This window comes from Erithacus rubecula (assembly GCF_903797595.1).
Source record: "Erithacus rubecula genome assembly, chromosome: Z".
In the NCBI taxonomy this organism is placed as follows: Eukaryota; Metazoa; Chordata; class Aves; order Passeriformes; family Muscicapidae; genus Erithacus; species Erithacus rubecula.
Window position 1 is genome coordinate 11,127,666 of NC_136661.1, and position 17,259 is coordinate 11,144,924.

The following is a 17,259-nucleotide window of genomic DNA, read 5'->3' on the forward strand; positions in this document are numbered from 1 at the left end:
CTTCAAACCTGTAATTTCTGACCTTTCCCACTCCTGTCAGACTTCCATATTATAAAGGGCATGAAATCCCCTCCTTGAATCACTTTTTGACAGCAGCCCCCTTCAAACCTTTAGTTCTCCCTCTCCTCTGCCACAGCGGCACCTGGCTCTGCCACAGCTCTCAGCTGGCCAGCCACTGCTGCCACACAGAGCTGCTCACCTCATCCTGCACATGAAGCCACAACATTGTCCCTTGACTGCATGGGCTCCTTCTGTGCTGCCCCACACACTGAGCACCACACCTTTTCATTCTTCACACAGTAAGCATCTAGCGTTAATGCCAGAGCAGAATAGAGCTTTCCCATTTATTGAATAAAACAATTTTCCATGGTAGTGTTATTTCAGCACAGTGTAAACCAGTCTGGGTGACTCTCACGGGCCCTACAGCCAAAATCATTGCAGGGAAATCCACAATGTCTTTTATTCTGAAAAGCACCTAGAGACTGATCAGCAGTTTCTGGACTAAAGGCAAATAAGTGAAAAGAAATGCCACAAGCAGACAACACTCAAATGCCCTTGCAGCATTACCCTCCTCACCCAGAAGTGCTGACTGAACTTTACCTTTGCTGAAATGCAGGATGCAGAAGGAAAAGGCTCAGGATCAGCAGAAGTTACCAGGGTGCACAAGGAAAGGGCTCAGTTCAGCAACTGTTCTCCATCACACATGCAGTGACACATACACACCACATCATCAGAAAGGCAGGGAACAAGGGGAAGCACAGCTCTTTTCTGTACTCCTGACATGAAAAGTCCAGGGAAGTCCAGTAACTGGGACATAAGGTTTCAATCTTTTTTTCCTTGAATGTCAGGGCAAGCAGACTGCCTGCAGAGAGCAGGACCCTTTTAGATAGGACAAGCAGCTAGGTGTGTCTACCTAGTTGCCAATCTATTATTGTGAAAACCCTTTGTCCATTTAACCAGGATTAATACAGTCCTGGAGGCTTCACTTTCCATCTCCTTTGTGCATGTGCTTCATGCATCTTTATTTATTTATAACAAATAAGTAATACTTATTTATTAATAATAAAATCCTTACCTATTCCAATATTTATTTCAAATAAGTTTATAAACTTGGGTTTTCTCGAGTAATAGTTCACTAACAAACTTGAAGCTATCATTAGCAAAACAAAACACAGGTCTTTTGAGAATGAACAAGAAGTAAACCTCAAAAAGAAGAATTATTGTTGGAAGATTAATTCTAGCTACTGATATCTAACAGAACAAAACCCTAAAACTAGGCATTCACACTGCATACATTAAGTAGATTAAAAAATGCAATTCATGTAAAAGTTCTGTAAACTCTATTCTACATCATTAAAAATGACAACAGGGTTTCAAGTGTCTTCAGTAATGCTCAATGGATTGCAAACTTAGTTACTACACTGGCATACCAGAAAACATATTTACATTTGCAGAACCAGAGGGGACATCTTCAAACTATAGTTTTTTTTAAAGAACAAAGCACACTAATCATGTGTGGACTTCATCACAACCCCTTTTCACAAAAGTATTTATGGAAAGTTTCAATGCTCAAACAGTTTAAATAAACTCGTTACAGAACACAGATAGATCTGCAACATCTGTAATACTCCTTCACCATGCACATAGCATTCTCACAATGCACCATTTCTTCTGAAATATACAATGCATGCACTAGTGACAGTATAAAAATAAACAGAATCATTCTGTTAAAAAAAAATAGTGTTTCTCTAATTTGAAAAACAGGTATTATTTTTTCCAGAAGCTTAACAATATTTTCTCTTACAAAAACAGAGATGTTCTGCACAATTTTGGTTTCACTTGTGCTCACTTATGAATTGCATTACATATCTGAAGTATTAATAATCCCCAAACTTTGATCAACTCTACTTAGGTTGAATTACATAATGTTTAAAAAATAGATCTAATATTTCCAGCTATGTTCTAACTTTATTAAATGTTTCCCTTACTCTTCATGGTCCCAATAAATTTTGTGTTTTATTGAGAGTGACTCCTTTACAATTACTTCTAATAGGCAAGACATATCCATTGTAACTCGTCACTTGTATAATTAAATAAAAAGTCCTACCTTTCTCAAAGAATAGAGAACAGCATTCCTAGTGCAAAACACTGGAATTCAGTTTGAAGCAGAGCTGCGCTTTTCTTGTATTTTGAAAAAAAAGTTGACAAATTTTACAATTGTCAGAGAACTGTTAAATTAACTAAAACCTGCTTTAAACTTCATAATCCAAAAATGCTGTTAGGAGTCCCTTTTCTTCCAAGACCTTGTCAATGAAAGGTTGACATCCAGTCCCACCAGCCATTTAAAGAATGTGTATAAAAATAATTTAATTGGAATATTCTATGAAGCAGGTAATTTTACTTAGAGCTCAGATATTGAAATATTGATTCCTGTTAAAGGGACACCTACACTAAGCAGTCTTCAAGGGCTGATTGAACTATAATGTTCCCCCAAACCTTATTCCAAGAGATTTTTTTTTTTTTTTTTCAATAGAAAAAATATTACAAATCCAAAAGTTCATTTTCAGGGTGAGAGTTGGTTTTGCTTTGTTTCCCCAAACAACATGGGAGAAGGTCCCTTTAACAAGGAAGGAGAAGGTATCACTTAATCAGGATGTGGGAATGGAATCTGTACCTATGGGTAAATGGCAATGCGTTCTGTGTTGGTTCAGCCCTTGGTTCTGAGTTCTGCGTCACTTCTGGCATCGCTCGCTCGTCATCTGTCCCGTTAATGCTTTCCGGAGTTAAAGGAGACTGAATATCCCCTCCAGCTGATTCCTTCAGTGAACAAACAACACATTAAAATTACAAACTGATCTGCCCAGAAAGATTATGCACATAAAAGCACCAACATCCATTCTTAAATAATATGTAAGTTTTAGCTAGTATTAATACAATGTTCAGATTTCCAGCATTCCTCATGGCCACACTTCATAATGTGTATTATTCAGTATAGCAGTATATAGCCAAAAGATTCACATTGTTTTATACAAAACACAAGTGGCCTATGAATCCTTTGCAAGATCCAACCTTCCATTTATTACAGACCTCTCTCACCTGGAATTACATTCCACTCTCATTCTGATACATGGTGGGTGACTCTTGACCCTTGGAACTCCTGCCTCATATTTTACATTCTAATGCAGTGAAATAAATAATTCTGGTATTTGTTTCAAAATCTAGCTTTTGTGCTGTTTATTAACCAAAGTGAACAGTGGGAGGCCTACTGTGTGCTCCCAGTTTAATCTATGAGCCATCTGTAAGAAACACTTGTATAGCAAAGTACAGAAAAAATTTTCATAGGCATGATAGCCTGGCCCAGCTCTTGCTGGTCATGCACTTATCTGGGAAGGAGAATACTCCAGCTACACCCAGGTGTACACATAGCCATGGCTATGCCATGAAGAACTTAATGGTTGCCTCCTAGCAGAAGGCACTGCTGTGGTTTTCATTACCCTTCATCACATCAGCATGTGTATTTGTGTGTACATTTAAGTAAGAAAAAAACCAGAGTTGACAATATAAAGAGACAAATGGATTATTCTATACGAATGGCATGGTTTTGTCTTATCATCATCACCATCCTATAGGATAGACAGTTTCCAATGACAATAAATGAAAGGCTTTCTGGATCTAAAAGGTTTTCTTCTACATTTTCTTCTTCTAAAACTATACTATGTATTCTAAAAAAATTACATACCACAGTCTAAAAAATCTGGATAGCTTGTATCTTTAAGATAAAATTCCTGCAACACTACTACTAGATACATAAAATCAGAAGCTATTATTAAAATATAAATGTGAATGCACAAAAATTAATCCAACAGAAGGAAAAAAAAGTACAAGTTCTATCTAACCTTATTTTTCAATAAAGAACGTCCATAGACTTCTAATATGAATAAAATTAAACTAACAAAAGTTAAGACAGAAAAACATCCCAGTCTATGTAATAGCTAAAGGACCATGGCCTGCAAATTCATGAACAAAAGAAAGATCAGTTTCTAGTGCATTTCTCTTCCACAAAAAGTACAGGTTAATGTGCTTTCACACATTCACAACTACCCCTGCCTAATAAGTAATTTATTTGCAGACAACTCTAATGGACCTGACTCTGAACAAAGCACCAAATATAATAGAAAAAGCACTTACACTGAAAAGATTTTTCACAAATGTATAGAAATAATATGTTCCCATTTTATATTAGAGAAGTTAAAAGTATTTTAGAAACATTTTGTGCGATCTGCATCTGTAATTAAGTTTTATTGCATACCATTATAACTTCACATATTCACTCCAGATTTTGCAAAATTGGGAATGACATTGTGTTATTTCATACTTAAACTGAACATAATAGTGGGGTATTCATCAAAAGACATTTTTAAGTTCAATATTGTAAAAAAAAACTGCACATGCATGAGTGTTTAGAGTAAGAGTCCCCAAAGTAAAACAAGCAGACATTACAGCACAGAACAAACCACCTTTTAGTGATAACAATAAGGAACAGGAAAAAAAGGAGAGGTCAGCGGTTCTAAAATCATGAACAAACACAAGTCCAGCATGGTTAGTTGTTGAGTATTATAGTGCCATCTCAGTAAGGAATCCACACTTCTCCCTGGCACAGCTATTCTTTATAACACTTCTCTGCACAGGCTGGAAATGGCACAAGTCTGCCGGCTACTGTCATCCTAACACGTATGAAACACTTGCTGCAACATTTGCTGCAGAAATTCATGTAACATCCCAGAAAGTGACCTTTTTCACAAGCTCACAAGTAAATTTTGTACTTCTGCCAAGAAAAAGCAAAAAAAATTATAAAACAGGGTCATTTTGTTGAAACCAACCATTTCTTGCACTAATAATTATGTGATCGTAAAACTTTTCAGGCAATAGTTATTCCTAATAATTTGCATAGAAGGAGCGCAGAATCATAGACAAGACTATTTTGACTAAATTACCCCCCTCCACACACACACACAATTTCAGAAACCAAAAAGACTCTTAATCTGAAATGGCCAGGGTTAAAAAAAACCAAAACAAAACACAAAAAAAAACCAACAAACAAACAAAAAAAAACCAAACAAAAAAAAACCCAAAAAAAAGAAAACATCAGAGTATTGTCATCCTTAGAAAAACAGAACTGAGGTTCAGATGCCAAGTGATTGGGGTGAAACCACTCAAGACTGATGGGGTGCAGCTGAAAACCATACAGACTGCTCTATTTGATTCCATACTTATATCTAATTAAGGTTTCTTTTAATTAAAAAAAGGGGCGTGGGTAGTTGGACACAATTGTCAGGCTATTGTTTAATGCAGCTCAGTGAACTCCATACCTAACTGTAAGTGAATGGGGAAGCTTGCAACTGAGAATGGACCATGGGTGGTTTGCCACTAAGATCCATGAGTTTATGGCAAGAGCAAAATGATGAATCTGAGAAATAGGAGGTGGCAGAGCAGGGGAGCCAGCATTTCAGTTTTATATAAACGTGCTAAGAGGACTGCAAGTTGTTATTACCTCAGGCTCAGTTAAATGGACACCAGATGGTATAGATGCATAGGTGGTCTTAGAAGTCCCGAAATAGACAACTTCTTTCTAGACAAAAGGCTCCAGACATACCAGATATAGATAAATTGTGTACTATTATATGAATCTGTCTTCATACAGATGGCTTTAAAGTACAGGTTCTCTGACAGAACCAGTGTGTTTCTCTTCATCTCAAGAAAGCCCAGTGCACCTAATGGGACTTATGTATAACATCTCTCTTCTAATTTGGTGGTACAGGCCACTGTCTTTCTCTGAATAAGTTAAGTTCCCTTTATAGTTAAGGTAAATGGTGATTTTATCTATTATCTGATATTCTGGAAAATTAAAGCCTGCTGGTAGACAGGGAGAGAACAAGGAGAATGAAAAGTTTAAAAGTGGCAGCAGCATTGCTTAGGAGAAAAGGAACTCCTGTTATTAAGTAACTACAAAATAGGCTATGTATGGTTTTCTTTCTACTGTGCGTTAAAAAAAAAAACCAAAATAACCCAAAAAACAAAAACCAAAAAAAACCCCCAAAAAACCAGAAAAACATATTACATCAAATGAAACAAAATATAATAAAAACCCCACAGAACATTTACTTCCTGGCCATTGAGGCACTTTATAGGAGCAACACTTTGCTAAAGCTCATAACACCTGGCAGAATCAACTTAATTTCTGTCATCTTCTGTGGACTTTCGGCAAAATTGCTATGAAGTTTTAACAAGGCTAGAGTCTGCTAAGTATTTGAACTGCAAGTACATATCCAATTTCTGAGATATTTCTGCTGATCTCTTAATTTCTATTTCTCTGTAGTTTCCCAAGATTTTGCAGGGCATTCAGAACTGAAACCCACATGTAGCAGAGGTATTTTCAGGCTTGCATCAAACAATAGTGCACAGCAAATGTCTTGTGCAGTGTTTTGTTACATTAGTTGTAGAGATATTTCATAAAGATTCAATGTGTAAAGACATACTGAGGCAGAAAAGCACACTTTTACTCTTTTAGGATTCTGAAGTAGAGAGGGTGGGAAATGTACCATATCCAGAACTTGAATTAAATGGCAAATAACAAGGACATTTTTTAAAGCTGTACCAAGAGAAATAAAACATTCTATTTAAGTTTGATGTGTGTATTTTTCATTTTTGGTACGCAATATTGTCCTACTTATTACTAATTTAATACAGAAAGATATCTGCATGTCCAAGACCGCAGAGGGACTGACCCTTTTAGATAACTGAGTTACCTTTACAGACTTAATTTGCCTCCCAATGTCTTTCCTGTCAATGCTGTCAAAGCTCCATTAAAAAAGTCAGGTTTCTGCAAAGTGTTTATTGACCCCTAAAATGTTTCCTTCCTCTTTCACTCTCCCCCTCTTCAATGGATCACTGTACAAAAGGGAAAGAAGAGCTATGAAACTATTCAGAAAGACAACAATTGAATTGTTTGCCTTCAGCTGCCTTTTAGCAGATGATGTAAATGAGAGCAGGTGATCTTTCAAATATCTCTACAGTCCCATCTTCCATCCCTAGTACCAAGCACCCATCCTCCTGCCAGTCATAAATCCCATAAAGTCATGAATGAGCCCTGTACCATGGAAGTGCTGGAGTCTGCCATGATGCCACTGCTGCTTACCTGTTCTAGACAAGGGAGCTAGTATGTGAAGACTACTATGCTCATGCGTCAGCACTTGCACTAACTGCATTAGTCAGAATAATACACTACCTTATCAACACAGTGAAAAGCCAAGAGAAGAAAAGTGTGGCCTGAACAGGAAATTATTCTTAAGTGTGCCATAACAAAATCGCAGCCCTCAACAGGCATTACAGAATCACTCAGAGTAATATTTCTGTAACTGCCTACAGTATGTTAGGTTTCAAATGTAAACCCTGTACAGAAAAAAAAAAACAACATTAATAGCTCACACAGTGCAAGAGAAAGCTTTAACCCTGATGAGCTGCAAGACAAAAGCATTTTGTCTCTGAGTGAATAGCTCAAATTTATGTCCAAGCCACGTAATAAGTCACTCCATGTAACAGTGTCAGATTTCATTTCTGAGTCCAAAATATTAATCAACGTGTTAAAAGAGAAGCATAATATTTTTTGCCTACAACATCAAGTAACTAGAGGCCTGGGTGAAGCACATCATTGTTTCTAAAGTCAAGTGAATACTATTGACAAGTGAGTAATACTGAAATACATACTTCCCATTGTCTCTGTGGAATTTATCAGAAATTTAGAGACTGTAAAGTAAACTCATAAAACTCCCTGCCTTTCTTTTTTTTCCATTTCAGTGAAGCAAGCAGTTTCCCATTAACAGCAAGAGCCAGCCTAGTGTTCGGGCAAAATGCCTACTGGGGAAACAACACAAGGCTTGTTCATTGTGTATGTTCTGATTTCCACTGACTTCTCTTGGTAGGACACCAGATGTAGATTTCTGGTAGCAATAAAACTATTCATGCAGCATGCTACAAACTGCCTGCCATCCTTACTCCATCAAATAGAAGGAGCCTATTACAGTAGAAAGCACTGAAAATACACTGATTCAATGAAAAAAGGCTCCCAGAAAAAAAGGTTCAGTCTACTCAACTCAGGAATCCCTGATGTAGTTTTAAAGCTGCTGCGTTCTCCAAAAGAAGGAATTGCCTTTGCCTTCACTACTGCTTAAAAAAAAAGCGAACAGCTAACTGAGTAAAAAATCTTGGGCAGGAGGAATACTGGAGAGATGGGGAATAAAAGCCTCAAGGAATTTCTTTTTCCAAAGCAAATTCAAAGTATCCATAATAAATTTTAGTCATAACTAACATAAATGTGAATATAGTAACTGACTCTCCAATTAGGTCTAGATTAACTCAGTTCATATTTTGATATAAATTTATAAACTCTTCCTGTACATCATGGCTAACTGTAATAAAACTGCAGAACCAGCCTGTGAATCTATTGTCTCTCTTCAACACATCTCACAAAAGAAAACTACATAGTAGAAAGCAAAATTAGTTCGCTGTTTCAACATTATTTCTGGTGTATTGACCTTTTTATAAAAGTTATTTACAGTGTACCACCAGAAGCTTTGCAGATACAATAGGAAATAGTACAAAAAGTGTTTAGTATAGTTCATTTACATAACCAGCTTTATTCATTTTCTTGCAAAAGCTGAAATAAAGGAAAAGAGGAATAAAAAAAGCATCCAATTTTATTTTAAAGCAAGCCCTTTTGACTTGTTTGTAGTATATGCTAAACGTATTTTTAAGACTTCTTGATACTCTTGCTGACTGATAAGAGAATTCACAGCAGCTGAGAAATTGCTTCTTAATTTTGAGTACATATGCATGTAAGGAATAATACAGTTAGTAGCACAGACAAGAAGTATGATGCTTGAATCAGGCAATAAGACTCACTTGAGAGGGTGTACTTGTTAACTCCATCTTTTCATGGGATTTTTCCTTTGCTATTCTTGCAGCTTCTTTGAACTCTTGAAATTTTTCAGCAAACTGAGAAACATATGTTTAAAGAATAAAAAAAGAGAGAAATAGTAGGCGTGAAATAATACATTAAATGCAGAATAGAATACTGTACTTTGCATTTCACAAAGTCAAATTCTGTCAGTAATTTAAATTTTTTTCTTAATAGATACTCAAATGAGTTACACAGTGACATATCTTTCAGACATAATGCATACTCTTTACATGTCAAGAAAATGGCAATGCAATGAAGCATGATCTGTTGCTGGTAGTTTTAAGATACCTCAGAGATGGCTAATAATAGCGACAAACTGCCTTGCATAGCTGCTTTCAGATTCAGGTTTTATTCTTCTCAAAAACAAATAATCTGCTTCTGAAAGCCTAATTGTGGTCACCATGAGCCTAGAAAGCTTTCAATGTACTTTGTTCTTTCATGACTGAAACAATAGTGATTTCTTCCCAAATTTTATCTGCATTTATAATTTCAATAGCTAATTAGAAAAGCAACAGTGGAAATACTGTGTTCATCTCTAGAACATTCACTGACATCAATCAAGTTAAAGAACAAATTAATTCAACTAGAACTGCTTATACTGAGCACTAAATCATGAAATTCCACATGGAACTGCCACAGGAGGCTTTATTTCTGTGCTACATGTACTTCCAGAAAATAGCTAAAGCAGTAATTTAGAAATATAAGCCCCCATAAACCTGAAAGGTTAAATCAATTAGTTAAGAATAGGGCCTGGTTTCTCTGGCTAGAAAGAAAACTGGATTCACAGCTCTCATCTTTACACTACACTAATTGCTAGAGTAGCCACACATTTGTTTTTGTGTCCTACTGCTTTTATACAGAACATTATCTAAATATGATCAGTTTAAGAGCAAAATGATGTTGCAGAAATATCAGAAGCTTCTCCAGCAGCTTCTAAATCTCTTTGTTTTGTACTCAATGTGTATACAAGGTACAAAGGCTATCTTTTGTGTGGCACAACCTCACCAATTATTTTCAATCAGAATTTCACTTACTGCACAAGACCTAAAAAACCTTACTGTCTTTAAAACTTTTTCTGGTAGTCTACTAGTATCTGAGGAAATGTAATTTCTCTCCACTTGTATCCTGTATTTTATTTGTTATGTATTTGAAAGCTTATTTTTCCTGAAAGTTTAATCCAGCATCAAAAGAAGTCTTAGAACAGATGATGAAATTGGCAACAGATCACCAGAACCAGATAAAAATACTTTTTTAAGACTTGTGCCTAAACCTCAAAATCTCATGGGTAACTTATTATTTAAATCAGGCTTAAGACCAGAGAATTATTAAATGCCAAATACAATGCTGAAGTTTAGAATAAATGGCTGGAGACAAAGGCAGTAAATATGACAGTCATAGAAAAGTTTAAAAAAAAACATAGATCAATAGACAGCATTCTAAGAAAGAACCATAAAAGCCCAATTTGGTTGAGATTTTCACAACGTTTCTAGAATTCTTTGAGACAGACAGGTGATGGGTAATAGCTATCTCTTGATAAAATTCCTGAATAATAAAGATGAGGTCTCATGGTAAGAAAGATGACATTTCTGGAAGATCACATTTTTAAGGAAAAGATGAAAAGTTATGCATGGAGACTACGTAAGGCTGCTGCCAGTATCCATGGTGGCACTTCCCATTTAGCATATTCTTTAAGTTCTATGGAATAAATCATGTCAGCTAACTCAAGAGGATAAGACAGCAAACCCTAAAAGGAGTATTTTTTCTCATACATCAGGATACTACCAAAAGCATGGACATATTCTAAATGAGAAAGTAGTCTCTATTTTTCCTGACAGTGAAAGGACATTCTGTTTCTCCTACTGCAGCAGCAAGAGGGACTCTGCCAACAAATCATGGTCAAATCATCTCCAACTCTCCAACACAGGTATCTTTCAAGTATCACTGACATCTGATGGACCAGTCTTGAGATGAATTTGTGGTCTAACATTAAGAAGAGGCCTAGTGAACAGAAATAAATGTTTAATTAGTTTTCCTCTGTATTGTTTGTATGTAAAGTTGATTAGAGTGCTTTTACTTTTCCATCAGACAGTTTTACTCCACTAATTCCTATTCACAATAATTGTGAGGTTTCCATTGTTGCACTCTAGCAATTAGTTCAGAAGGATAAGGGGACGTGAACAAAAATGGTACAAAAGTCAAATGTACTATAAGACATGCAGAAAATAAGGTGAGAATAAAATTTATCTGCTGTGATTATTTATATTATTAAACTGTGGAAATTGGTCACAGACTAGACCAACTCTTTTTCTGTGGTTCCAGGAGCTTTTTGCTCCCTGGAACTTAACACAATCCTAAAGTGCTAGTTGTGTCAAGAGTGCTATGGTAAAGCTGGCTATGATGCAGAGAAGTGAGAGTAAGTAATCTGAGGGAGACACTAAACAAGAAGGAGAATATAGACATGATTTCTCCAAAGGTACAGGGCAGATCTAAATCAAGTCTTCTGATTCCCAACCAAACATACCTACCAGCTCCAGTGGCTGAACAGCTTCTAATCTAAAGAAAAGTTTTCTTTCCCTATCAATATGCTTATAACTTTTTAAATACCACAAAAAGTTTAATCTTTAGGAATTTTAGTAAAAACAATTGGCAATTGCCACTCATATGAACATCAGTTTAATAATTAAGATATAATACAACAGGAACAGTACGCTGAAAACAGCCCATGAATTCACCATAATCTTCAGAAAAGTGATTGTACTTTTCTTAATAAATTTGCTTATTCTCCACAAAACAGCAATCTGAGTAACTGCTTAGCAAAAAGTAAATTAATAAAAAATGCCTACTGTAGCCTTTCAGATTAATTTTTCAACAATGTCAAGGAATATTTACAAGTCCTAGACATCTGCTTGAGGGCAGTGAAAAAAATGGGATTGAAAGAACTGTAATTAAGAAGGCAACAGAGGGAGGGCAAGAGAAGAGATGAGGACAAAGCAGGTAAAATGCCAACGGATATTCACTGGCAAGGACAACCTAGAGCTTGAAGTCAGGCAGAGTGTGCATGACTACAGCAGGATGCTTTTCCTTCAAGGAATCATCTGTGAATAAGAAAACAAGCTCGTCTACGAGAGTAGCAAACTAGATCAGCATTTGTGTTAAAGCCATTGAAACATTAAGAAAACTTATTACCATGTTGGTAAGCAAGTGCTTCTAGGATATATACACCAAATTAACTGATGAGGTTTCCAAGTTCACTGAAGCAACAATAGGTGTACAAATGCACATGCAATACTAGAATCACTCAGAATGTCCTGTGTTTGTGTTGCTTTGTGGAAAGGAAAACCAAGTGATTATGAAAGGAAGAAATCTTACAAGTTTGATGCTTGCCCAACCAAAGTAGCTAACTTTAATGATTTTCTGGCAGGTCATGCTTATCCTTGGATAGTGACAAGTACTTTCTCAAAAGAGCTGCTATGATTACTCTTCCTTCAAGCAGCTAGCCATGGCTTTCCCTTCCTGAAACACATATTTCGCTTATTGTGCTTCAGTGTCAAAATCTTTTCTTTATGCCAAATATGAAAATTATTTGCTTAATACATACACAAGTTCTTAAACTGAACTGAAATTCCTCATCTGAAGAAAAATCACACTTGTACAGGTTCCTGCACTCATCTACCAGGGCAGTAGCAAAACCAACAAGTAATGTAGAAAGGATGCTCACAGGATCTATGCCATCAGTTTGAGAAATGGAGATTACTGCTTTCCTTGGAATAAAGTCTATTTCCTTTCCACAGAAGTAAACTAGAAAAGAAACTCATGCATGACACATAAAGCTTTAGCAAACATTTCAACTTTTGCATTCCAGTAGAAAACGTATTTTTCTTTTCCCACTAGCTTTACTTTAAGGCTGCAAATTTTGAAATAACAATAATTTGATGTACTACATAACAGAAAAGTGAAAGTGAATGTAGCCTAAAAGACAAAAAAAATCTGAAGACTACTAGCAATTTTTTCTAGGAAATCTGAATACGCAAAAACCACTAAATTGTTTACTTTTTAAGATTCTATTATGAAAAACTGTAACAGAAGAACAGTTTTTAAAAAAGAAAACCCTAACAAATTAGTAATAAGAAAACATTTTTACAATGTAAAGTGTAATAGGTTTTAATCTCCCTCCTTTTCTTAATCAGTTAAAAGAAAATCTCCAGATATCACTTACGCTTGTGCTTTTACATTACCAGATTGCTACAGAATATTTTTTTGTAATTTTTTTTTAAATAACAGCAGTAGTGAGTACTGAGTCAAGATATAGCGAGCAGAAATAAAATACATTTAAGTAGCTTCACTAGCTGAAGGGTCACCACTGGTCATACTTACTTTCGAAAGGTGATGTTCAGATGAAAATCCCAAACCATACACTGTATTCGCCCTGCTGTCTGCCCACTGGCCAAACTTCTGGGATGTTTTAGTAAATGTCATGTTTGGGGTGATGGTGCTGTTTATTATTGCCTGAAAAAGGTAATAATTGTTAAAAATGGGCTTCATGGTTTTTTGGTTATTTTTAAGACAACTCATAATTGAAAATGCCAATATTGTAGGCAATTTTTCGAGTACACTGAATGAGACACACACTGGGAAGTAGGAAACAGTTCTCTAATTCAAATACACCTAAAATTGCGAAGGCATATTTTTGCATACATGGTGTAAAACGAGGAAAAGCTGGGGAGGAGAGTAGGCCTCAATTTGCAATAGCAAACAGACCTTTAAAGTTTCTGTGTATAAAGACTATCAAAGTATTTTTTGTCTCACACTTGTATTTCTTTGTCCTAAGGCAGTGCCTCTCAAGTTGCCTGCTGTTCTCCCCTCCCCCCAACCCTGCTGATTATGAGATTCACACTGAAAAACACTCAATAAAACAAAGGAGCACATTTTCTTTTTAAATTTCTGTTCTACAAGAGTCTGCTTTCTTTACACACATACAAGCAAGGTTAATAACAGCAGGGTCATATACCAACTGCACGATAATTTTTCTTCTCTTGTTCTTGTTCTTACATCTACAGGATGCAAGAGTATCATCCTCCAGCATGTAACTTCTGATAATACAAACACAAAATGCAATTACTAGGTGATATGGGTGGCTCTGCTAAAAGCAACGGAAGTTTCACTGTGGATTTCAGCAGCATTTCCATCACAATAAAGAGTACATATGTGAAACACAAACTGTACACGTGAAGCATGTAACAATATTTTCTCAGGATGGTGACTGAGAAACTTCAACATCATAGGGACCAAGTACTGCTCTCCTAAGACCAAGATCCTCTAGAAGTCAAAATCAGTCTATATTACTTGAATGATATGGATTTCTGGATGGATATTGAAATAAGAAGTTTTTAAATGGAGTTTACTTTGCACCCACTGCTTCTGCTGAGAGATTTGGGTACCACAACTACCATCAAACTATAATTTTCTATGAATTCTACAGGGCAAGCCTGAAAAAATTAAAGCTGAGGGCCCAGCCAAGCTCACAAACAGTACCCATGTTAATATGGTGATTCTCTGATGAAGTAGTAGAGAGGAGTATTGCAAGAAAGTGCAAAATAATACATTGTATTGCAACATGTAGGAAGACTAGCAAAGATATTGCAGCACAGATAAATTTAACAAAACCTTTTCTTGGTGACTTTGGCAGCCTCACTATACTCACATTAATGAAGATGAACAAATCTGAACATAGCCAATTCTTTCTGATAATCTTTGCATCCAAATACAAATTTTGCCTACCACTGGGAACAACCCCTTGAAAATTCTGGAATGCTTGAAAGCTTACATTTGAGCCAGGAAGCCTCATCAGATCAAAGACAGGACTTGCTGTGTGACCAGAAAACAGAGAACCACGTCCAGCACTGTCTGAAAGACATCCCTCAGATTTTCATATAGAAGCTGCTCAGTGAAGTCACTGGTACATGAAACATTATTCTCCTTTCTTTAGTCATAAAGTTTGGAGCTCAGATAAAGCCATCAGACTTCTTGCATGATAACCTCCAACTGGACACCTAGCAAACAGCTGTCTATAGCACACAGGACAAAAGAGAGAATGTGAGACAGGACTTCTCTGAAAAGATGTGCTCTGTAACCCTTTTTAACTTTTATGCTTCTTGTCTTCTTCTTGTCTTCTTTTGCACTGTTAGTGGTTGGAAGCCCACTTTTGAAATAACCAGGTGGAAGCCCAGAACAGAGCTGTGAAAACTCACTTAATGCTTTACCTCACTTTCTGCAGAAGTTGTCAACAGTAATATGCTTGAAATTAAAAATTCTGGGGACTGTATAGAATAGATTCTTCCTCCCAATTTGAGCTCTAGCTATGTATTCTAGTCTGCTTAAGCCCAGGCTCATCCATTGCTTGATTAACTGAAACTTGCATCACATATTTGAGAGCGTGAGTATAATGTCATGGACATGGTCATGGTCAATTCAGAAAAAGACTCCAATGCCAGAGAGCTAAGACCTCCTAGTAAAACACAAGCTGAACGCTTTCACAGCTGTCATTTGTTGCCAGTGACAGCAACTTAGCTGGCTGCAGCTTAACCCAGTCAAAACCCTGGGAAAAATGCTTCTGCTGACCACATGACAGGTTGCAGCACAGAGAGCCTGAACTGAGTGCCTGGTCCAGAACAGGATAGCTTTTTTGACTGCAGTCTGCATTTAGTCTGGGTTACGTTTACTGTCAAATTGCTTCCTTGCAAGAGGGAAAGTTAGGAAGAAAACTTTTCAAAATAATAAATCCCTTTCACTGAATTTATCAATTGTATAGGGAAATCAAGGTTTTCATCCTCACTAAATTAACAGCCTCGGTATGCTAGGTCTCTCACATGCAAAGCTATGATTTAAAATTGAAATGCTAGAGATCCCACAAATACAGTCCAATGTCAGCTACCTCTGGAAATAATTAAATAACAAACCTTTGTATATTTAGCTTAAAAAAATATTTTTTTTTTAATCAAAAATTATAATTAAGCCTGTCTTATCCATTCAAATGGGTGCTGCTTTAATTGCTCTCCTCTAATCCAGATTTCACTGCAGTTATCAGTATAACAAGTGTCAAATACTTCATCAACTTTTAAGAATGTTGTTTCCATAAATGAACAAGAAGATCTTAAAAACAGAACAGAGTCAATCTGACAGGAAGACATTTAGCTTTTGCAGAAAACTGATTTAGTTATCTTCAGGCTTTTTTGGAATTATAAAATAGCTTTCATGTTTCCCTTTCATATTACTTTAGAGATGAGAAAATAGGGCATGTGCCTGAGCTGTTCATTTTACCAACTGCATACCCAACAGCTGCAAGATATATAGTAGTGGTCAAGTATGATTTTATCTTGTGCTAAAACTAATGGGAATGATAATTTAAGGCACAGAACTTTCCAGCTTCTTCAAAGGAAAATCACTGAACACTTGTGAGTACAGGTCCTACTTAAAATATTTATTGATTATTTAAAGGATTGTCACTTTAAAGTGAGGCAGTAATTAAAACAAGACAATCTGCACTAACACTGATGGGAGACTTCAGCGAGTAATAATATATGCAAGATCCATGGAACCTGCACATTGGGAAACCACTTTTTTCCAGAGCCATCTCTTGTTCTACATGACTATGAAATTTTGTTTTCCTACCTTGTATCTGTGGAAAAAAACAAACAGAGAGTTAACTAGTGCAGCAAGAACCACGTTATTCTTGGTCTCCTTCCTTCTTTCAGAAATGGTGAGAGACAAAATGGAAAAGACTGTGGGACTCAGAATAATCCTAATGTCTGCCTGTGCTGTTACTGGAGAAATAATGGAAGCTTTCTTCCATCACCCAGGAGAAAGAAGTACTAAAACACATTTTTCCAAGGAACTCTGAAATGGGTATATAATCAATGAGAAATGAAAGCCTTAGCAAAAACTGCTCAACGTTGTCATGCCATACTACATAAGAAATCTAATTTTTCAGGCTTTGTCTTGATTCTGAGACTGTTAGGAGAAAAAGGTCGCAGAAAAGATATTTACTCAAGAGGTCAGAAAAACCAGATTGAAGTTCTATCAGATTACTTACATCAAGATTTCTCTGCCATGGGCAACAGGGCTCCAAATACTGTGCATGACTATAAAATACATAGCCTATACACTGAACACCTAATGGTCCTAGAGCATTTTTTGTAGTCAAAGATGGAGGGAGATGCCTCCTATCTGGTGCAGGATATTTCAAG

The 17,259-nt window shown here is 36.3% G+C and overlaps 1 protein-coding gene across 1 annotated transcript in view; it reads right to left on the minus strand.

Annotated features, from left to right (window-relative positions):
• HOMER1 (homer scaffold protein 1) overlaps window positions 1-17,259 on the minus strand; it is an 88,309-nt gene that overhangs the window by 45,369 nt on the left and 25,681 nt on the right. Inside the window, exons 3-5 of the mRNA XM_079330206.1 lie at window positions 13,391-13,522; window positions 8,959-9,051; window positions 2,675-2,817 (exon numbers count right to left, since the gene is read on the minus strand). Of these exons, the coding sequence (XP_079186332.1) occupies window positions 2,675-2,817; window positions 8,959-9,051; window positions 13,391-13,522 (368 nt within the window). The remainder of the gene's footprint in view (window positions 1-2,674; window positions 2,818-8,958; window positions 9,052-13,390; window positions 13,523-17,259) is intronic.